Consider the following 23,805-nt stretch of genomic DNA (forward strand, 5'->3'; position numbering starts at 1 on the left):
AGAAGTGTGAAGTTTGTTTCAGGGGTGAGATACCATCGGATGACTGTTTTTTTTTTTTTTTTTTTATAAAATTCTCCCTGAGATCAGCACTCACTAGACCCTTGTACGAGTCATAGAAAAATGTATCCCATATTCTTTCTGTTTGTTTTAGTCCTGTATCTTTTTCCCATTTATTAATTAGTGTTGTTTTGGTGGTATTTTTAGCTTCTTGCAAGCTGAGATATAATGGGGATATCTTTTGTTTGGGTCTTTGGGGCGCGCTACTTAGACGTTCTATTGCAGTATATGGTAGGGAGTTACCCAGAGAGCAGTATTTAGCTATAGCAGAGGATACTTGGAGATAAAGAAACCAGCGTAGTTTCAACAGATGGATTCTATCTTGTAAATGTGCATATGTTAGTAAGGAACCCTTTTCTAAAAAATCAGCCACCCTATATAGACCTTTGTTTGTTCATTTCCCCATGTGTCTGTGAGTATCTGCAAAGAGAAGTAGTTTAATTGGTATAGTTTTTGAGTTTGGAGGTATTAATATTAAGGCTGAGTTTAGAGACTTCAGGAATTGTATTGTATCCAAAGTGATAGGGGATTTGTAATCTACTATGTCAGGTTTATGTGTAATCTCCTACAAAATCTCAGCAGGTCTTTCATATCCCCCCAATTCTGCCTCAATCTTGGTCCAGAGTAAGTCCAGTGAGTTTTTACCTAGAAGGGAGGCCTGAGCTAGTCTTGCAGCCTGGTAGTAGTCAGTCAGGTTAGGTAGCCCTACCCCCCCCCCCCTTTAATCTATGTTGTGTCAAGATGTGGGCAGCTATGCTTGCCTTTTTTCCCCTCTTAGAAATATAATCAGATCTTTCTGTAATTTTAAGGAGATCTTGAAGTGGAACCTTTTATAGGGAGAGCTCTGAAGAGATATAAAATCCTTGGTAGGATGCTTTTTTTAATGGCCGACAGGCGACCATACCAGGAAAAACTGCCCTTCCATTTCCCCAGGTCTCTAGAGATTGTTTTATAGATTGGGATATAATTAAGCTTATAGAGTGTCTCATGCGTGCTGGGAATTTTCATCCCTAGGTAGGTAATCAAAGTTTTGGCCCATGTAAGTTCAAAGTTGGCCTCAATCAACTTTTTTGTGTGTACTGGTAAGGAGATGGGCAAAGCCTCACACTTGTCCAGATTTACCTTGTAACCCGAGATTAAGGGGAAGTCATGTAGAGTTTGGTATAGGTTAGGAAGTGATATTAGTGGTTAAAGTAAGAAGGTCATCTGCAAACACCGAAAGCTTATATTCTGAGCTTTTAATCTGCACTCCTGAGATCTCTTTAGAGTTTCTAATACATGCAGCCAGCGGTTCAATGCAAATAGTAAAGGTGATAATGGACAACCTTGGCGGGTGCCATTTAGTACATCTATTGTTCTGGATTGATATCCAGCCTTTCTAATGATTTCTGTTGGACCCGAATATATCCCTCTAATGGCTTGCATGGAAGCACAGTTGAAACCCATTTCAGTCAGGATAGTGGTTATATAGGACCAATCCACTCTGTCAAACACCTCCGCGTCCAACGACAGGAGCAGAGAAGGCGTTTTCAATGTCGTAAGGTAATCCACTAGGGTAAACATGCGTCTTACATTATCAGGGGCTTCATGATTGGTAATAAAGCCTACCTGGTCCGGGTGGATCAGTTGGGGGAGAATTTGCCAGAATCTTGGTAAAGCTCTTGCTATCCTGATTAATCAGGGATATTGGTTTATAACTTTTGCATAACGCAGGGTTTTTTGCCGGATTTAGGAATTACTACTATTTTTGTCCTAAGGATATCTGGTGGTACCGTATAGCCTTGCATCATATCGTTCCAGAATTTTTGTAGATATGGAGCTAATTCCAATTTATATATTTTATAGTATTCCCCCGAAAGGCCTTCTGGACCCGCCGCTTTTGCCTGGTTTAAGATCCTTTATTGCTGTAAATATTTCTGATATCGTTACCTCGGCATTTAATTCATATTTCTCTAATTGATTGATAACTTTTAAGTTAGCTTTAGTTAAGAACTGTTTTAGCAATGTTCTTGTATGGGTAGACTGATTAACTTTTTGGCCATGATATAAAGTGTTATAATAGTCTGCAAAAGTATCTGCGATCTCCTAAGGGTGTGAAGTGGATGTTCCGTCAGTTTTTACTATTGTGGGGATAGAGAAGGTTTTAATCTTTTCCTTTTAGTTTATGAGCAAGATATTTATCAGGTTTGTTAGAATAGAGGAAATAGTTGGCTTTCAATTTTTGAGTAGCTCTGACTGAAGATTCATTTAACATTTTAAGTAAGATATTTCTTTTTACTTGTAGTAAGCGAAATGTCTCTCCCGATTAAGTTTTGTTTCTCCAAGTCCCCTATCTCTTTCTGGAGATTTTCTATACAGGACTTAAATTTATTAGTTTTAACAGATTTTTCTTTAATTAGTAAGCCCCTTTTATATATGGTTTGAGCCGCCCATATGTTAAGTGTTTTAGAAGTGGAGCCCGCATTTATGAGCCAGTATTCTTTAAGGGCCTTCAATATTTTATCATGAGTGAACTGATCCTTAAGCAACCCAGGGTCAAATGTCCATGTGCACTGTCTATATACATTTAAACAAACAGGTATGGAACAGCACTACTGAATAGTGTTCGTGAAGACTTGGGACACTGCCAGGTCCCTGGGAATATTGTAATATCCAAAAGATGTCCACAGTACCAAATACCTTTTTATATAATCTTTATTAAGATAGTTAAAAAAAATGAAGTTTCGGGAGTGATCCCCTTAGTCATGCTATAAGTCGCAATACATGTACACACCGCTTTTAAACCATCATTTTTCACGCCATTCAACGGCTCCCTCTAGTGGGCATTTATTTACATTGGTTTCTGTATATACATAAAAAAACATTTTGTAACATTTTTAGGCATATATTTGACAATATGCAGGGATATAAAATATCTTTATGTGCAATCATTCCATTACTTCAACACTCTTTGTATTCAATCAGGAGATGATTTGTAACATGATACCTACACATATGAACTATAGAATATGGACCAAAAAATTTAAATGTGTAAACGTAATTTTTTTTTTTTTTTTATATTTAACCACTTTCTCAATAGTAAGAGTTGGAAACCGTAGCGAAACTATAAGATACAGAATAATTAGAAAAAAAATAGAAAAAACAGGCTAAATCATAATCCTTGTTAAGACCTTTTGGGGTTAATGTGTCAAGTTTGTGAATCCACCACATTTCTTTTTGTTTCAAGAGTTTGTCTATGTACATTTGGTATACCTGTCAAGTCAATCTGGACAAGTGAATGGTCAGACCAAACACAAGGGTAAATGGAAGAAGATATTATATTGGGCATCATCGTCTGTCTTAGGAAAATATCCAGCCTAGAGTAGGATTTATGGGCTTGTGAATAGTATGTATAGTCATTTGTGACTCCATACAAGGCTTCCCAGGAGTCTAAGATGTTGTGTTCGGCCAAGGATTCTTTTATTGCTTTAGCTACAATATTATGTCTGTTTGTTGGTTAATTTTTCTTTAACTGTATATGGGGAGATAGAAATATTAAAGTCTCCTGCCAAAATTATTCTAGATTAAAACCATTGCGTTAGTTTGTGTGAGTTCTGTCGAAAAAACACCTCCTTTTTTTCGTTTGTGGCGTATATATTACAAAGGGTGATCTGAGTGTTTTGTATATTACCCCTTACTATTTAAATAATTGCCCATTGGGTCTGTAATAACTTCCTCTGTTGTGAATTGTGAATGATGTATAAGAATGGAGACTCCTCCTTTTTTTTTTTGTCTAATACAGAGTGAAAGTGAAGGGGATAAGCTTTCGTCCAATATTTTGGTATGTGACCTTTTAGTGAAATGGGTTTCCTGTAAAGAAAAAAAAAAAAAATGTTTAGCATGGGTTCTGGAGTATTGATTCAAGGCTGTTCTACACTTTGTGTCTGTTTAGTCCTCTCACGTTATTTGAGATCAAGTTAATAGTTTGTACCATCAGTGATGATATCTTCCCTTAGCTGTCCTTCTGTCTGGTTTTGTTGAATGTTTATGGAATAACCCCCTTTCTCTATTTTATCTTCTATTTCCCTATGTATATAGGCCTTATAATTTCTTATATAGTCCCTTGGACCTCCAGCAAATAAATGAAATAAAACTCAAATAACAATAACATAACCTTAATATAACAAAAAATAATATCTGCGGGCCCCAAGGCAGAACATGCAGTGATCTGAGATGTCATTGCAGAAAATTCAGCAAGTCTGCAGAAAGAATGGGACACATTCAGGAACTGTTGGCTCTTTTGCTTTGCAGCGCTGCTCTGCATCAGGATTTTCTCTTCCAACAGTACTGTGCTCTGGCTGCATTGTGTAATTTTTTTCTTAACACAGTGCATCCAGAACAAAGTGCTGATTGAAGAGAACGGTCAAATATAGAGCAGCCGTACAATGCAGCAGTACATTTATTGTTATCTCAGTGATTTTGTAACAAGACATTTTAAAAACTTTCTTTTCTTTCCTTGCAGCTAATTTGCAATGCAATTTTCAACTGCTGCACTATATTATAAAACTTTAAAAATAGTTTTATTCTCCAGTTAATCAACACATTGCAATATTGAACTGGTGCTTTAGCGTAACTGCCTAATTTAAAATGTAATTTTATTTCAAAGTTATCTGCAGAAAATTTTTCACTAAAAAAATCTTATCGCAGAAAGTGGAGAAAAGTTCTGCCTCTGGGCCTGCGGGGAAGGTTACCTGCTTGTGAAAGTGCATACACATAGAAGAAAAAACATTAAGTTGTGCAAATAGAATCATGAAATAGAACAGTTAACTAGGTGCTTCGTTAGTTAAGAAAGTATAGTCTTTGTTGGGGGGTGAGGTAAGAAACATACTCATCTTTGAGCTGGTCATCCTGTTGGATTGAAGAAGATTGAGTTGGTAGGTCTTGATGAAAGTCAGGTCTTTTGTTTCTTTTAGGTATTTTTTGACCATTTCTGTCTTTTCAGAGTTCTAGGTTGAGTGCTGCTGTTGTCTGCTCCTTCTGTAGGAGAAGATGGTAGGTCAGGGACCTCGAGCCTCAGCTGGTTGCAGGTGTCAGGAATCTCTTGGGTTGTTCTAATAGTGAGTGTAGTACCTTCATGAAGCATATGTAGAGCAAACGGAAATCCCCATCTGTAGTTGATTTGTTTTTATTGAAGAAGGGTCAGTGGGCAAAGATTGCTCCTCCTCTGTAGAGTCCTCACGCATAGATCATGATAGAACTGTATGATAGACTCTTGAAAGTTGTGTTTTTTTTTTTGTTTTTTTTTCTAGCTGCCATCAGGATCATTTCTTTTTCTTGTAATCTGAACATTGTCACAATAACGTCTCTTGGTTGATTATTGCCTTTAGGACGAGCCCTCAAGGCCCTATGAGCTCTCTCCATCCGGAAGATATTATCCTCGTTTAGACCAGTGAACGCCTGGAAGAGTTATCTCAAATATTTCTCTAGGTCATTTGGATTGACCGATTCAGGGATACCTTTTAATCTAATGTTGCATCTTCGGCTGCGGTTCTTAAGGTCCTCCAATTTTTTTGGGATAAGTTCTATAGATTTTTTAGAGAGTTTTGTGAGGAGACCTGTGTAGATATAGAAGTGACTTCTTCTTGTACCGAGCTTTTGTTATCTTCTAGTGTAGATACTCTATTGCCAAGATCTTGGATGTCTTGTTTGATATGGTCTAAACTGTTGGTCACTGTGGTGTGCATTGCATCAATCTTTTGCCACAATTTATTGAAATTTGTTGATGTCCTTTTTTCGAAACCAATGCCTTTATGTCAGCTTTAGTGACAGGGGTAAGGTCCTCATCTAGTGCGATGGAGTTAGAATCCGAGTCGTTATCTTCCTTTTCCAGTGTCTTTTGTGTTTCGCTGGTTTTCTCCCCTTTTGAAAGCCTTAAAAAACAAGCTTGCTGCAGATGATTTCCCTAATGGGTTAATTTTGTTCTGTTTTCTGGCCGACATTATTATTATTTGTGTAGCAGCTCTGCTTATTTATATCAGCTGTTTTAGGAACTCTGTCCCCAGCTCTTAATTCAGACCTATTCAAATATGCTAGTTCTTGGAGTATAGTTAATGTTGCGGTGCTAAGTTGTGTCTAGTTACAAGCTTCAGGTGTCCCTCTAGCTCTCAGCGGCTTATAATAAATTAACTCTGTATAGTGAGTGACTATTGTTTGTTATTTGTATTGTATGTATGTACGTATGTATTAGGTACTTGTAAAGCGCGGCTAATCACCGTAAGGGTCTCAAGGCGCTGCTCATTTTATCAACCTCGGAAGGATGAAAGGCTGAGTGGACCTCGCCGGGGATCGAACATGCAACCCTTGGGTTGCTACAGAGCTCAGCCACAGGGGATGGCGGAATAGAGGTTAATAGTTTATTAAGGTATATTGCGTTGTGGGGAGTGGCGGTTTAGAGGTTAATACATTTTATTTGTATTTGCAATGTGGGGTAATGGCGGATAAAGGGGTTTTTACGTGTCGGTTTATTTTTGGGAGGCAGGTTAGACTTTAACGGGCGATGTAGGATTTTTTTGTTTTTTATTATGCGCCGGCAGTTTTTAAACTTGCCGTAAGTCACTGGCGACTCCAGAAATGTCTATTTACGCACATTTCTGGACATGGCCAGTTTATCCGACTTACGGCAGTATATGAACTGCCGGCACAGTTTATGTGATACCCCGATGTGCGAGGTAAAATTACGGGTGACGCGGATTTCAGCAGTCTTTTCCATTTACTTCTATGATCAAATTTGCTTTATTCTCTTGTTATTCTTTGCATAAGGAACAGCATTGCAATACTGGCAGCTAGCTGAACACGTCTAGTTAGCCAATCACAAGAGACAAATGTGTGCAGGCACCAATCGGCAACTAGCTCCCACTATGGTAGGAAATGTGCATAACAAGGTCTACCAAGAAAGCAAACTACATTTGAAAATAGAAGTGAATTTATGTTTCCTAAATAAAAGTTTGTGAAAAAAAGCATTTTTTGCAGTTTTCATTATAACCATTTATACAAAACTAGTGTAGTTAAAGAAAAATACCTCCAAATAGATTCATTATGTTATCCTGATTTTACCAATACCCCTTATGTCTAGGTTTTAAAGTAATATTTCAGAAATATAAGTCAAATTCTACAAAGAAGGAATTATTGGTTTAAAGGGACAGTCTACACCTTAGTGATCTTATAGAAAGAGGAAGGAAGATATTTGCAGCTGACTAAGGTGTAGACTGTCCTTTTAATTCTAAAAATTGCTATGCTTGTATCAATAGCGGTCACCCAATTAAAAAGTGCTACACAAAAGTATTTATTTATAGAACTTAGACACCCCATGGTATTTATCTAGAGGTATTTTGAAACATTGTTTAGCCCTTTTATAGTCAAGGGCAGAAAATAATCCTTTTAGGTGTAAAAACACAAAAAATCACTTTCATAAAGTGTACTTTATTTTATAATTTTTATTTTAATTAAGGGACAGTCTATACCTTAGCCATTTTAAAATCTTTTAGATTAAGCTGCAAATAGTCTCTTGTACCATTTCTATATTATGCAGCAGGAAGGATCAATAAGTTAATTTAAAAATTAATATTGTTTCTGGCCACTATGAAATGGCTGCCAAATTCCACCCACAGATGGCATCACAATCCGGGCTGCATGTGGTATCCAATCACAAAAGGCTCACTAGTCTAACAGACTGTTAGAGCTATTCAGCAGAGTGCCTAGATGTAGCCTAGATCGTGATGTCATCAGTGGGTGGAGCTTGGCTAGAAACAAAATTAATTTTAAAATAACTTTTTTACGGTTCCTGCTACATGATATAGAAAGTGTGCAGGAGGATATTTGCAGCTTAATCTAAGGTAAGACTTTAAGATGACTAAGGTGTAGACTGTCCCTTTAAATAAAACGAGTCTAAAAAAATACATAAAACACTTTATTAAAATACATTTTTACACATTTTTTTTCCTCACAGTATGTTTACTGACAAAGATGGGCCAAGACAAGCAATTGCTTGTCATTTTTGACATGTGATCACATGACCATGGGCCACGTTTTTGGTGATCACTGGACAGCCTCACTCCTGAGGCATTCAGTGATTGCCTCCACTTTCAGTATACAATCCTTCAATACCTGCTGTCACAGTGATTTTATACACAGTACTGTTTTTGACTAGCCTCATATGCAGGCACCCCACTGACATGCATGGGATCTTGGGGACATCCCTGTCCCTGTGATCGCTAGCCTAAGGTGTTCTCCATTACGTTATTTCTGCAATGCCTCACTCCTGAGTCATGCAGAAATACTATGGTTGCACTAAGGGCGCGACAGGCACACTAATAGCCCTGGACACAGCCTGTACGGCGCTGGTTGTTAATGGGTTAAATATGGTGTGTGTTTATAGGGTTACAGAATTAAATTGAAAGAAATGTATTCATTGTGCAATAGATGTCCAGAGGTGATAGCTGTGCTTCATGTGTGGGCTTGTAAAAATGTAGTACTTTAAAAGTGGTTAACTATTTTTGGACCACTAAACATAAATTGTAAACTACATGATTTTCAATCTTCATATCTGAGAATAATTTTGCAATAAAAACGGCAACTTTTGTCAAATGAGTATATTGTTTTATTTTTATTCATTTTACTGATTTCCCTGTCCCCCACAACAAAATAATCCCTGTTAACCAATCACAAACTAATATTCAGATATAGCACATGTGCCGTTGGGAGAGACAGGGGAAGCCTGCCCTTATCTCACTGATTCAACTTAAGTTACTATTGGAAAGAATGCTTCTCCTATCAATATTGTTAATGCAAAACTGATAATCCACCTTTTACAAACGCGACTGCTGAGAATTTTAGGAGGGAGGGTGAAGTAAACAAAAGTTTACATAAATTGCCTAAAAGTATTAACCCAAACCTCCCTGGGAGAAAGTGAAACAAGCACAATTTTTAATGTATATTACAGCAAAAGGCAGCAAAATAAAAAATGAATGTACGTTGTTGAAATGTCAAGTTTATTTGTCCTTTAAGTGTTGAAAAGCGTACTTTTTTTTTTTTCTCTCTCAACAGATTTGAGCCAAACTTACAGCAAACCCAGCTGCAACAATTTTATGAACTTTTGCATGGATGTTTTTACTACACAAACGCTATACATACCACAAGCATTTACCCACACAGACATGATGCACCCATGCAGAATACTGCTTTCAGTGTACATACTACAAATGCACATCACATACACATGCATTTTTTAGAAATTAAAAATTTGTTTTTTAGAAATTTCTTTTGGAATTTCCATACTCTTAATGTTTGATTGCGAAGTTAAACTCTGGCATTCAAGGGACTGTAAAGTAATAATTATACTTTCATGATTCAGACAGAGCATGTCATTTTAAATACCTTTCCAATTTACTTCTATTATCTAGTTTGGTTTATTCTCTTGGAATCCTTTGTTAAAGGTAGGCTCGAGTGTGGCAGTGCACTACATTGGTTTACATAAGTTTGCCTCTTGACTTGTGGTAGTGCATTGCTGCTCCTTCATCAAAGGATGCCAAGAGAATGATGCAAATTTGATAATATAAGTAATTTGGAAAGTTGTTTAAAATTGTATGCTCTGTCTGAATCATAAAAACATAATTTATGTAAGAACTTACCTGATAAATTCATTTCTTTCATATTAGCAAGAGTCCATGAGCTAGTGACGTATGGGACACACATTCCCACCAGGAGGGGCAAAGTTTCCCAAACCCCAAAATGCCCACAAATACACCCCTCACCACACCCACAAATCAGTTCAACGAATAGCCAAGAAGTGGGGTGATAAGAAAAAAGTGCGAAAGCATAAAAAATAAGGAATTGGAATAATTGTGCTTTATACAAAAAAATCATAACCACCACAAAAATGGGTGGGCCTCATGGACTCTTGCTAATATGAAAGAAATGAATTTATCAGGTAAGTTCTTACATAAATTATGTTTTCTTTCATGTAATTAGCAAGAGTCCATGAGCTAGTGAAGTATGGGATAATGACTACCCAAGATGTGGATCTTTCCACGCAAGAGTCACTAGAGAGGGAGGGATAAAATAAAGACAGCCAATTCCGCTGAAAAATAATCCACACCCAAAATAAAGTTTAAATTATAAGCAGAAGATTCAAACTGAAACAGCTACCTGAAGTACTTTTCTACCAAAAACAGCTTCAGAAGAAGAAAACACATCAAAATGGTAGAATTTAGTAAAAGTATGCAAAGAAGACCAAGTTGCTGCTTTGCAAATCTGATCAACCGAAGCTTCATTCCTAAACGCCCAGGAAGTAGAAACTGACCTAGTAGAATGAGCTGTAATCCTTTGAGGCGGAGTTTTACCCGACTCGACATAAGCATGATGAATTAAAGATTTCAACCAAGATGCCAAAGAAATGGCAGAGGCCTTCTGACCTTTCCTAGAACCGGAAAAGATAACAAATAGACTAGAAGTCTTTCGGAAATTCTTAGTAGCTTCAACATAATATTTCAAAGCTCTAACTACATCCAAAGAATGCCATGATTTCTCCTTAGAATTCTTAGGATTAGGACACAATGAAGGAACCACAATTTCTCTACTAATGTTGTTAGAATTCACAACCTTAGGTAAAAATTTAAAAGAAGTTTGCAACACCACCTTATCCTGATGAAAAATCAGAAAAGGAGACTCACAAGAAAGAGCAGATAATTCAGAAACTCGTCTGGCAGAAGAGATAGCCAAAAGGAAAAAAACTTTCCAAGAAAGTAATTTGATGTCCAACGAATGCATAGGTTCAAACGGAGGAGCTTGAAGAGCCCCCAGAACCAAATTCAAACTCCAAGGAGGAGAAATTGACTTAATGACAGGTTTTATACGAACCAAAGCTTGTACAAAACAATGAATATCAGGAAGATTAGCAATCTTTCTGTGAAAAAGAACAGAAAGAGCAGAGATTTGTCCTTTCAAGGAACTTACAGACAAACCTTTATCCAAACCATCCTGAAGAAATTGAAAAATTCTCGGAATTCTAAAAGAATGCCAGGAAAAATGATGAGAAAGACACCAAGAAATATAAGTCTTCCAGACTCTATAATATATCTCCCTAGATACAGATTTACGAGCCTGTAACATAGTATTAATCACAGAGTCAGAGAAACCTCTTTGACTAAGAATCAAGCGTTCAATCTCCATACCTTTAAATTTAAGGATTTGAGATCCTGATGGAAAAAAAGGACCTTGCGACAAAAGGTCTGGTCTTAACGGAAGAGTCCACGGTTGGCAAGAGGCCATCCGGACAGGATCCGCATACCAAAACTTGTGAGGCCATGCTGGAGCTACCAGCAGAACAAACGAGCATTCCTTCAGAATCTTGGAGATTACTCTTGGAAGAAGAACTAGAGGCGGAAAGATATAGGCAGGATGATACTTCCAAGGAAGTGACAATGCATCCACTGCTTCCGCTTGAGGATCCCTGGATCTGGACAGATACCTGGGAAGTTTCTTGTTTAGATGAGAGGCCATTAGATCTATTTCTGGAAGTCCCCACATTTGAACAATCTGAAGAAATACCTCTGGGTGAAGAGACCATTCGCCCGGATGTAACGTTTGGCGGCTGAGATAATCCGCTTCCCAATTGTCTTATACCTGGGATATGAACCGCAGAAACTAGACAGGAGCTGGATTCCGCCCATACCAGAATTCAAGATACTTCCTTCTTAGCCAGAGGACTGTGAGTCGCTCCTTGATGATTGATATATGCCACAGTTGTGACATTGTCTGTCTGAAAACAAATGAACGATTCTCTCTTTAGAAGAGGCCAAGACTGAAGAGCTCTGAAAATTGCACAGAGTTCCAAAATATTGATCGGTAATCTCACCTCCTGAGATTCCCAAACCCCTTGTGCTGTCAGAGACCCCCAAACAGCTCCCCAACCTGTAAGACTTGCATCTGTTGAAATTACAGTCCAGGTAGGAAGAACAAAAGAAGCCCCCTGAACTAAACGATGGTGATCTGTCCACCACATCAGAGAGTGTCGTACAATCGGTGTTAAAGATATTAATTGAGATATCTTTGTGTAATCCCTGCACCACTGGTTCAGCATACAGAGCTGAAGAGGTCGCATGTGAAAACGAGCAAAGGGGATCGCATCCGATGCTGCAGTCATAAGACCTAGAATTTCCATGCATAAAGCTACCGAAGGGAATGATTGTGACTGAAGGTTTCGACAAACTGATATCAATTTTAGACGTCTCTTGTCTGTCAAAGACAGAGTCATGGACACTGAATCTATCTGAAAACCTAAAAAGGTTACCCTTGTCTGAGGAATCAATGAACTTTTTGGTAAATTGATCCTCCAACCATGATCTTGAAGAAACAACACAAGTCGATTCGTATGAGATTCTGCTAAATGTGAAGACTGAGCAAGTACCAAGATATCGTCCAAATAAGGAAATACCACAATACCCTGTTCTCTGATTACAGACAGAAGGGCACGAGAACCTTTGTAAAAATTCTTGGGGCTGTAGCTAGGCCAAACGGTAGAGCCACAAACTGGTAATGCCTGTCTAGGAAAGAGAATCTCAGAAACTGATAGTGATCTGGATGAATCGGAATATGCAGATATGCATCCTGTAAATCTATTGTGGACATATAATGCTCTTGCTGAACAAAAGGCAGGATAGTCCTTACAGTTACCATTTTGAATGTTGGTATCCTTACATAATGATTCAATATTTTTAGATCCAGAACTGGTCTGAAGGAATTCTCCTTCTTTGGTACAATGAAGAGATTTGAATAAAACCCCAGCCCCTGTTCTGGAACTGGTATAATTACTCCAGCCAACTCTAGATCTGAAACACATTTCAGAAATGCTTGAGCCTTCGCTGGGTTTACTGGGACACGGGAAAGAAAAAATCTCTTTGCAGGAGGTTTTATCTTGAAGCCAATTCTGTACCCTTTTTTGAATTATGTTCTGAATCCAGAGATTGTGAACGGAATTGAACCAAATTTCTTTGAAAAAACTTAATCTGCCCCCTACCAGCTGAGCTGGAATGAGGGCCACACCTTCATGTGGACTTGGGAGCTGGCTTTGGTTTTCTGAAAGGCTTGAATTTATTCCAGACTGGAGATGGTTTCCAAACTGATACCGCTTCTGAGGATGAAGGATCAGGCTTTTGTTCCTTGTTGTGACGAAAGGAACGAAAACGATTATTAGACCTAAATTTACCTTAAGATTTTTTATTCTGTGGTAAAAAAGTTCCTTTCCCTCCAGTAACAGTTGAGATAATAGAATCCAACTGAGAACCAAATAATTTATTACCCTGGAAAGAAAGGGAAAGCAGAGTAGACTTAGAAGACATATCAGCATTCCAAGTTTTAAGCCATAAATCTCTTCTAGCTAAAATAGCTAGAGACATATACCTGACATCAACTCTAATGATATCAAAGATGGCATCACAAATAAAATTATTAGCATGTTGTAGAAGAATAATAATGCTATGAGAATTATGATCTGTTACTTGTTGCGCTAAAGCTTCTAACCAAAAGGTTGAAGCTGCAGCAACATCCGCTAAAGATATAGCAGGTCTAAGAAGATTACCTGAACACAAGTAAGCTTTTCTTAGAAAGGATTCAATTTTCCTATCTAAAGGATCCTTAAAGGAAGTACCATCTGCCGTAGGAATAGTAGTACGCTTAGCAAGAGTAGAGACAGCCCCATCAACCTTAGGGATTTTGTCCCAAAATTCTAATCTGTCAGATGGCACAGGATATAATTGCTTAAAACGTTTAGAAGGAGTAAAAGAATTACTCAAATTATTCCATTCCCTGGAAATTACTTCAGAAATAGCACCAGGGACAGGAAAAACTTCTGGAATAACTACAGGAGATTTAAAAACCTTATCTAAACGTTTAGATTTAGTATCAAGAGGACTAGAATCCTCAATTTCTAAAGCAATTAGGACTTCTTTAAGTAAAGAACGAATAAATTCCATTTTAAATAAATATGAAGATTTATCAGCATCAACCTCTGAGACAGAATCCTCTGAATCAGAAGAACCAATATCAGTATCAGAATGATGATGTTCATTTAAAAATTCATCTGAAAAATGAGAAGTTTTAAAAGACCTTTTACGTTTACTAGAAGGAGGAATAACAGACATAGCCTTCTTAATGGATTTAGAAACAAAATCTCTTATGTTATCAGGAACATTCTGAACATTAGATGTTGACGGAACAGCAACAGGTAATGTAACAGTACTAAAGGAAATATTATCTGCATTAGCAAGTTTGTCATGACAAACAGTACAAACAACAGCTGGAGGAACAGATACCAAAAGTTTACAGCAGATACACTTAGCTTTGGTAGCTCCAGCACCAGCCAGGGATTTTCCAGAAGTATCTTCTGACTCAGCTTCAACGTGGGACATCTTGCAATATGTAATAGAAAAAACAACATATAAAGCAAAATTGATCATATTCCTTAAATGACAGTTTCAGGAATGGGAAAAAAATGCCATAGAACAAGCTTCTAGCAACCAGAAGCACAAAATAATGAGACTTAAATAATGTGGAGACAATAGTGACGCCCATATTTTTTTAGCGCCAAAAAAGACGCCCACATTATTTGGCGCCTAAATGCTTTTGGCGCCAAAATGACGCCACATCCGGAGCGCCGACACCTTTGGCGCAAAAAAACGTCAAAAATGACGCAACTTCCGGCGACACGTATGACGCCGGAAACAGAAAAAAAAATTTGCGCCAAAAAAAGTCCGCGCCAAGAATGACGCAATAAAATGAAGCATTTTCTGCCCCCGCGAGCCTAACAGCCCACAGGGAAAAAGTCAAATTTTTAAGGTAAGAAAAAATGATTTATTCATATGCATTATCCCAAATATGAAACTGACTGTCTGAAATAAGGAACGTTGAACATCCTGAGTCAAGGCAAATAAATGTTTGAATACATATATTTAGAACTTTATATAAAAGTGCCCAACCATAGCTTAGAGTGTCACAGAAAATAAGACTTACTTACCCCAGGACACTCATCTACATGTAGTAGAAAGCCAAACCAGTACTGAAACGAGAATCAGTAGAGGAAATGGTATATATAAGAGTATATCGTCGATCTGAAAAGGGAGGTAAGAGATGAATCTCTACGACCGATAACAGAGAACCTATGAAATAGACCCCGTAGAAGGAGATCACTGCATTCAAATAGGCAATACTCTCCTCACATCCCTCTGACATTCACTGCACGCTGAGAGGAAAACCGGGCTCCAACCTGCTGCGGAGCGCATATCAACGTATAATCTAGCACAAACTTACTTCACCACCTCCATAGGAGGCAAAGTTTGTAAAACTGATTTGTGGGTGTGGTGAGGGGTGTATTTGTGGGCATTTTGGGGTTTGGGAAACTTTGCCCCTCCTGGTGGGAATGTGTGTCCCATACGTCACTAGCTCATGGACTCTTGCTAATTACATGAAAGAAAGAAAGAAACCTTTTGGGTTTCATCCCCTATAGCCTTTAAGGTAAGACTTTTGCCTTTGAATGAATCTTATATGTGTGAGGGTAAGGATAAAACACAAAAGAAGGGGTAGTGTGTTATAATTACTGTACTTCCCCCTTAGATCCACAAATTGTACAATTGGCACAGTTCTACCAGTGTGGAGCAACACTCAGGTCTTCCTGGATGGAGATGGGTGAGATACATTTTTTTTTTTTTTGTGTGTGTGCATGGGTGGGGAAGGTGTTAAGCAGTAGTTGGATTGTCCATGGTATAATTTTTTGTTTGCTTTCTCTCTCCTCAGAGGATTTAGCGTCACATCAGGAATGGAGGTCAGGGCATTCAAACCTATATCTGTACAAACTATGTGGTAAGTCATCTTGATGCAAAAAAAAGCTCATTACTTCTTGATAAAACTCAGATGGAATAAGAATATAAAGATTCTATAAAGATACTGTATAAACATATGTCTAGCATGTACAGGCAGTTCCCGGGTTTCAACTCGTACTTGCAAACGGAGAAAATAGAGCTTTGTCGCCAATCCTTCTTTCTAGGATAACCTAAAATACTCAAAATCCAATTGTCACAAGGACAGAAAGTGATTTGAAATTTTCTGAATAGGGGCACAGATAGCAAAACAAACTTTTCCCTATGCTATCCAAAACTATAAAAAAAATGTTTGGCTAGAGATTCACCTAAAAAAAAAAGCGCCTGTTCCAACTTACATACAAATTCAACTTAAGAACAAACCTACAGAACCTATCTTGTTAGTAACCTGGGGACTGCCTGTATCATAAAAGTGATACTTTTCTCAAGTTCCTCTGAGACTACATGGAAGTTTCCTGGTCAAGAGGACTGTAGAACAACTCAGCTGTTTGTTATGTTTAATGTGCACATAAGTGAAGCTTATTTCCAGAGCAAATGCAAAATTCATTTAACTTATGTTGAGGAAAAAGTAAACCAGGGAATTCTTGCTTTGGCTAATTAGCATATCGTACCCAGAATTCTGTGGTTCACTTTTTTCTCACCATAAGTTAAATTAAATATTGCGTTTGCTCAGGAAATAGGTTTGATTTGTAGCTGTATCTTTTGCTGATAAGTGTTTAGCGCTATACATCTAGAAGGCAGGGCTGATAATAATTTAAGTATGGGGGCTTCTGAAGCTTCAAATGAGAAATGGACCTGGTAAAAGAATCTGGCAAAACTAAAGGTCTGGAATCTAAAATGGGCAGCATTGAAATTTCACTTTATAAGTGCTTAAAGTACCACTCAATGCAGTAGAATTGCATAATTAAAGGGATACTAAACCCAATTTCTTTTACAAGATACGATGAGTCCACGGATTTCATCCTTGTGGGATATCGCCTCCTGGTAAGTAGGAGGAGGCAAAGAGCACCACTGCAGAGCTGTATATATAGCTCCTCCCTTCCCTCCCACTCCAGTCATTCTCTTTGCCTGTGTTAGTGATCGGAAAAGGTAAAGTGAGGTGTTAGTTTAGATTCTTCAATCAAGAGTTTATTATTTTTTAAATGGTACCAATGTGTGCTATTTTTCTATAGGGTGTAGCCGTATTCCTTGTCAGCCTCTAGAGTAGAGCTACAGGTGGCTTTAAAGCAATGGGAACTGGTGGGGTTTTAGCTTCACTGCGCCTCCCATATTTGTGCTGCCCTTAGGTTGATGGTCTTAGAGAGTACTAGCTAGGGCCCTTCTGTGTTCACAGAGCTGAAGGAGGGAGCATAGGGACCTCTTTACACTGTGAGAATCGTCATGCTGGTACTCAGCATTGAGGTAAGTGCAGTCTTTTATTTCTGGGGCTTATGGAGCATATCTCAGAACTGGCTGTACTCCTTGCATATTTGTGGAAACAGGGCTCTTAGTAAAGGACTTCCCTATACTTAGTGTGTGTGGGGGATGTTAACCTGCACGGCTATAGGTGTGAGAGAGTGTGTGTGTTATCTGAAGTACACTTTGGACACTGTTGGCATTTAGCCTTATTCTCTTTATTAAATAACAGGAGCGTCTGTTAAATGCTTTCATTTGGGCTGACGCTGGGATGTGTTGCTGGAGTCTGTATTGGACTCTGGTTTTTGCGGATGGTATTTACTTTTTCTTTGGCCTAAGATATTTCCCGGGGTTAATGCATTTGACGATGCCCACGATGGGCAGAGTTTTGTGTTGGCGCGCTCTTCAGTACTTGCTGTGCCGTTACTATCAGTCCCCGGCTGATAGTGTTGCATCGCAAGTATCGCCTAGACCGCATGGTTTGTGTCTAAAGCAAGTGGTTATAGGCTTTGCTCCGGAGTGTTCCTAGGAGTGGTCAGGGGACCGCGGGGGCAGGTAGGTGCCTCAGCAGGGCTGTTGAGGCGAGGTGCTTGGTGACAATACAATTTTTTCTACATTGTTATATAATCGTTTTGCTTGCAAAGAAAATTGTTGTCAGTTTATTTTTTAAAGAGTCAGTGTAATTGTAAAAATAGCGTTCTCTTTAACCTCTGACAAAATTCTAACGACATTATTATCGTTGTACATTACTGCTGTTAGTATGGATTCAGATGAGATCCAAGTTGTAACTTGTTCTATGTGTTTGAATGCCCCAGGGGAACCTCCAGTTCCTTTTTGCCCTTCATGTTGTGAGAGAGCCTTACATCATAGGGACCAAATTTTTTGTGATAAACCTTTGCCTAAGACAGATGCTTCTCAGGAGTCTATAGATGAGATGCAAGGTATGCCGCAACTTTCTCCCCAAGCGTCACAGCCCTTAACGCCCGCACAAGCAGGGTCATGTATTTCCCCAGTGTCTGCAGCATTTACATTAAAAGACATTGCTGCAGTGATGTCCTCTACGCTTTCTGATGCGTTATCTAACCTTCCTATTTCGCACGGCAAGCGTACAAGAAGGGACACCTATGGGGGCACGTATGCCACTGATTCCATGGTGGCGATTGCGGATGCACCCTCCAGGTGCTCTGAATTGGAGAGTACGGAGGTACTCTCTGAGGGTGAACTCTCTGAGGTAGGGAGTGCTTTACCCTTAACTGATCCTGATGTGATTTCCTTCAGGTTTAAGCTTGAACACCTCCGTTTATTACTGAGAGAGGTGTTAGTTACACTGGATGACTGTGATTCTATCATAGTACCGCCAAAAAATTGAGTAAGTTAGACAGATATTTGGAAGTTCCTTCTTACTCAGATGTATTTCCAGTTCCTAAAAGGACTTCAGAGATTATTGCAAAGGAATGTGGAAGACCTGGTATTCCTTTTTCTCCTTCGCCTGTATTTAAGAAGATGTATCCTATTGCTGATGCTATAAAGGATTCTTGGCAGACAGTTCCTAAAGTGGAGGGAGCTATATCTACCCTGGCTAAGCGAACTACTATTCCTATCGAGGATAGTTGTGCCTTTAAAGACCCTATGGATAAGAAGTTAGAGAGTCTTCTTTAGAAGGTTTACGTTCATCAGGGATTTATTTTGCAACCGGCGGCCTGCATTGTTACTGTGACCAGTGCGGCTGCTTTCTGGTTTGATGCTCTAGAAGAGTCTCTTAAGACAGAGACTCCCTTGGAAGAGATACAGGATCGGATTAAAGTTAGCTAATTTGTTTATTATGGATGCTTCTCTGCAGATTACTAAATTGGCGGCTAAGAGTTCGGGCTTTGCCATCTTAGCACGTCGGGCTTTATGGTTAAAGTCTTGGTCTGCAGATGTGTCATCCAAGTCTAAGCTCTTGACTATTCCTTACAAGGGGAAGACCCTGTTCGGGCCCGACTTGAAGGAAATTATTTCAGACATTACGGGAGGCAAAGGTCATCTCCTCCCTCAGGATAAAAAGTCCAAACAGAAAGGAAGTCAGAGTAATTTTCGCTCCTTTCGAAATTTCAAAGGGGTTCCCTCCTCCACTTCCGCTAAACAGGAAGGGGATTATTCACAAGCCAAGTCCACTTGGAGACCCAACCAGACTTGGAACAAGGGTAAGCAGTTCAAGAAGCAGACTGCCACTCCCAAGTCGGCTTGAAGGGGCGGCCCCCGTTCCGGGACCGGATCTGTTAGGGGGCAGATTTTCTCTCTTTGTCCAGGCTGTTGGCTGTGGACTCATCATATTGTAAAAGAAACAAATTTATCAATAAGATGAGTCCACAGCCCACCCTGTTTTTCTAAGACAGGTCTTTATTTTTGTTAAACTTCAGTCACCTCTGCACCTTGGCTTTTCCTTTCTCTTCCTAACTTCGGTCGAATGACTAGAGTGGGAGGTAAGGGAGGAGCTATATATATACAGCTCTGCTGTGGTGCTCTTTGCCTCCTCCTGCTGACCAGGAGGCGATATCCCACAAGTAAGGATGAAATCCGTGGACTCGTATCGTAAAAGAAACAAATTTATCAGGTAAGAATAAATTTCCTTTTTTTTTCTTTCATGATTCAGACAGAGCATGCAATTTTAAGCAACTTTCATCAGCCAATCACAGACTAGTATACGTATACCCTGTGAGCTTGTGCACATGAATATATGAATATAAAAAGACTGTGCAAAATTTGAGAATGGAAGTAAATTTGTAAGTGTCTTAAAACTGCTTGCTCTATCTGAATCATAAAAGTCTATTTCGACTTGAGTGTCCCTTTAAGAACCAGGTCAAGGTGTACATTGCAGGTACCGCTGCGCTCGGGGGAGTAGTAAAATGCAAATATGTTTTTTATAGTAATAAAACAAATCTTGTTTATAAACTTCACAATTAAAATGTGATTTGTGTTTAAAAACAAAGAAAAAAAAAAACCCTGCTTCCACTAACTTCATCATCTGTTGGTGCTGAAATGGCATCATGAATAGACTCAATATGCCCCATATATCTTGGATGTCTACTTTTGAAATGATTAGTCCCATGATAGGACTAATTTGAGTATGGGGGCTTCTAAAGAGCTCCAAATGAGTCATGGGCCCAGTAAATTAATCTGGCAAATTGGAGGTCTGGAATTTGAAATGGGCAGCAGTGTAATTTCACCCTTTTAAGTGTCCAAGAACCAGGTCAATGTGTATATAAGGGGTATCACTGTGCTCAGGGGAAGTTGTAAAATATAAATATGGGGGGTTTGTAGCAATAGGACACATCATGTCTGTATAATCTTTGGCAAAAATTAAATTGTGTGTGGAAAAAACCCCCCAAAAAAACCCAAAATGTATATGTGAGAGATTGGTGATAAAATGGTTAAACAACAAAGTGTCAAAATGCCCAGGGAAGTCTAGTTTCTATAAATATAAACTTAGGTGAATCGGGTTTAGATTTAGTGACGGCTATAAAACCTACAGTCCAAGCATAGCAAATTTTGTAAACTTTTACCATCAGACCAATAATTTCATTTTCATCCTTGCAGTATTTAGTCTTTATTTTCTATAAATAACGTGGAAACCTAGAAATATTCCTAAAATCAGGACAACATAATCTGTTTATGTGGTATTTTTTTAATTAGCTACATTATTTGTGTTGAAATTATTATAAAGAAAAGTGACAAAATACCTTTCTTTTACAAGATATGACGAGTCCACGGATTTCATCCTTATGGGATTACGCCTCCTTTTCAGCAGGAAGTGGCAAAGAGCACCACAGCAGAGCTGTATATATAGCTCCTCCCTTCCCTCCCACTACAGTCATTCTCTTTGCCTGTGTCAGTGATAGGAAGAGGTAAAGTGAGGTGTTAGTTTAGATTCTTCAATCAAGAAGTTTTTTATTTTAAAATGGTGCCAGTGAGTACTATATTTCTCAGGGAGAAATCGTCAGTCACTTAATTCCTAAGAAGAGTGGAGACATCTTATTTTTCTGCTATGATGTTGATGATCTTAGCAAACATTATCTAAGATCCTGCTGGTTTCCACAGAACAGTTGAAGGTAGTGTAAAGAAATATCTTCAGTGTGGAGAACCGTGTCATGCTTCAAGCATCATTGAGATATGTTCAGTCATTTGTTTCTGGGGAGACTTTATACATCAGAACAGGCTGACATTATTCCCTATCTGGGGAGGGGTAATCAGTAGGCACTATATGTAAAATGGTGGACCTGGAATTCCCTTTTTTATTGATTGCTGTTTTTCACTTATGTGTGTTCAGTATGGGCTAGACGCTGGGAGATGCGGTTGCTGTCTAAGGGCTGTCTTGTTATATCATATAACCGGCCTGAGAGGGTGCAGCTTATCATAAGTTACGCTTTTTATTGAGAGAATATTAATCAATATGTTAGAGGGGCACATGGCTTAACACTTTATTTGGGACCGACATGTTATTTTACTTCCCATGCAGTTTTTAAGACGGCTCGAGTGACGTCCATGGTGGGCGGAGCCTAATTTTGCGCACTCAGCATTTCATCCGGATAGGCAGCAAAGTCCTAGGCTCCGGTGGGGCCTAAGTTAATTTTGTAACGAAGGATCGATACCTAAGCAGAATCGGTGTACTCTGGGGGCAGGTAGGCGCCGCAGCAGAGCTGTGGCGAGGTGCAGGGGCCTGAATTGTTAAAAAAAATGATATAACTGATAAATGTGATCTAAGTGAGGGTTCTCTGATTTGGTCATTGATACTTTGATTCAGGCTCGTAAGCCGGTCACTAGAAAGATCTACCATAATATATGGCGTAAATATCTTTATTGGTGCGAATCCAATGGCTACTCATGGAGTAGAGTTAGGATTCCCAGGATTTTATCTTTTCTCCAAGAAGGATTGGAGAAAGGGTTATCAGCAAGTTCCTTAAAGGGACAAATCTCTGCTTTGTCGATTTTACTACACAAACGTTTGGCAGATGTTCCAGACGTTCAGTCTTTTTGTCAGGCTCTGACCAGAATCAAGCCTGTGTTTAGACCAATTTCTCCACCTTGGAGTTTGAATTTAGTTCTTAATGTTCTTCAAGGGGTTCCATTTGAACCCATGCATTCCATAGATATTAAGTTGTTATCTTGGAAGGTTTTATTTTTGGTTGCTATTTCTTCTGCTCGTAGAGTTTCTGAGCTTTCAGCGTTACAATGTGACTCGCCTTATCTTATTTTCCATTCTGATAAGGTGGTTTTACGTACCAAACCTGGTCTCTTTCCTAAGGTTGTTTCAAACAAGAATATTAATCAGTAAATTGTTCCTTCATTGTGTCCTAATCCTTCTTCTAAGAAGGCGCGTCTGTTGCATAACTTGGACGTGGTCCGTGCCCTGAAGTTTTACTTGCAGGCGACTAAGGAATTTCGTCAATCATCTTCATTATTTGTTGTTTTTTCTGGAAAATGTAGGGGACAGAAAGCTACGGCTACCTCTTTCTTTCTTTTTGGCTGAAGAGTATCATCCGCTTTGCATATGAGCCTCCTGAAAGAATTACGGCTCATTCTACTAGGGCTGTGGCCTCCTCATGGGCATTTAAAAATGATGCTTCTGTTGAACAGATTTGCAAGGCTGCAACTTGGTCGTCTCTTCACACTTTTTCCAAATTTGATACTTTTGCCTCATCAAAGGCTGTTTTTGAGAGAAAGGTTCTTCAAGCAGTGGTGCCCTCCGTTTAGGTTCCTGTCTTGTCCCTCCCTTTCATCCGTGTCCTATAGCTTTGGTATTGTATCCCATAAGTAAGGATGAAATCCGTGGACTCGTCATATCTTGTAAAAGAAAAGGAAATTTATGCTTACCTGATAAATTTATTTATTTTACGATATGACGAGTCCACGACCCACCCTGTCATTTCTAAGACAGGTATTTACTTGTTTTTTTGTTACACTTCAGTCACCTCTGCACCTTTGGCTTTTCCTTTCTCTTCCTAACTTCTGTCGAATGACTGGAGTGGGAGGGAAGGGAGGAGCTATATATACAGCTCTGCTGTGGTGCTCTTTGCCACTTCCTGCTGAACAGGAGGCGTAATCCCATAAGTAAGGATTAAGTCCGTGGACTCGTCATATTGTATACGAAATAAATTTATCAGGTAAGCATAAATTTCCTTTTTTACCATTTAACTCATACAAGGTTTCACACGAAAGCTTTGTTTGTCTGTTAAAAACTGAGTATAATATGTGTTGGCGCACATAACAAGAGAGCGGAAAATTATGGTTAAACCAATACAGAGCAAAAATGCCAAATCCCCTGTGTCATTTAAAGGGACAGTCTACATCTCAGTCATCTTAAAGTCTTACCTTAGATTAAGCTGCAAATGTCGTCCTGCATTCTTTCTATATCAGTAAAAAAAAAATTTTTAAAATGGCTATTGTTTCTGGCCACTTTGAAATGCTT

General features: G+C 38.8%; 1 protein-coding gene across 1 annotated transcript in view; it reads left to right on the plus strand.

Moving 5' to 3' along the window:
- The window catches only part of SSH3 (slingshot protein phosphatase 3), a 199,536-nt gene that overhangs the window by 17,682 nt on the left and 158,049 nt on the right, over positions 1 to 23,805 (plus strand). Inside the window, exons 5-6 of the mRNA XM_053692361.1 lie at positions 15,700 to 15,771; positions 15,880 to 15,945. Of these exons, the coding sequence (XP_053548336.1) occupies positions 15,700 to 15,771; positions 15,880 to 15,945 (138 nt within the window). The remainder of the gene's footprint in view (positions 1 to 15,699; positions 15,772 to 15,879; positions 15,946 to 23,805) is intronic.

This window comes from Bombina bombina, chromosome 9 (assembly GCF_027579735.1).
Source record: "Bombina bombina isolate aBomBom1 chromosome 9, aBomBom1.pri, whole genome shotgun sequence".
NCBI lineage: Eukaryota > Metazoa > Chordata > Amphibia > Anura > Bombinatoridae > Bombina > Bombina bombina.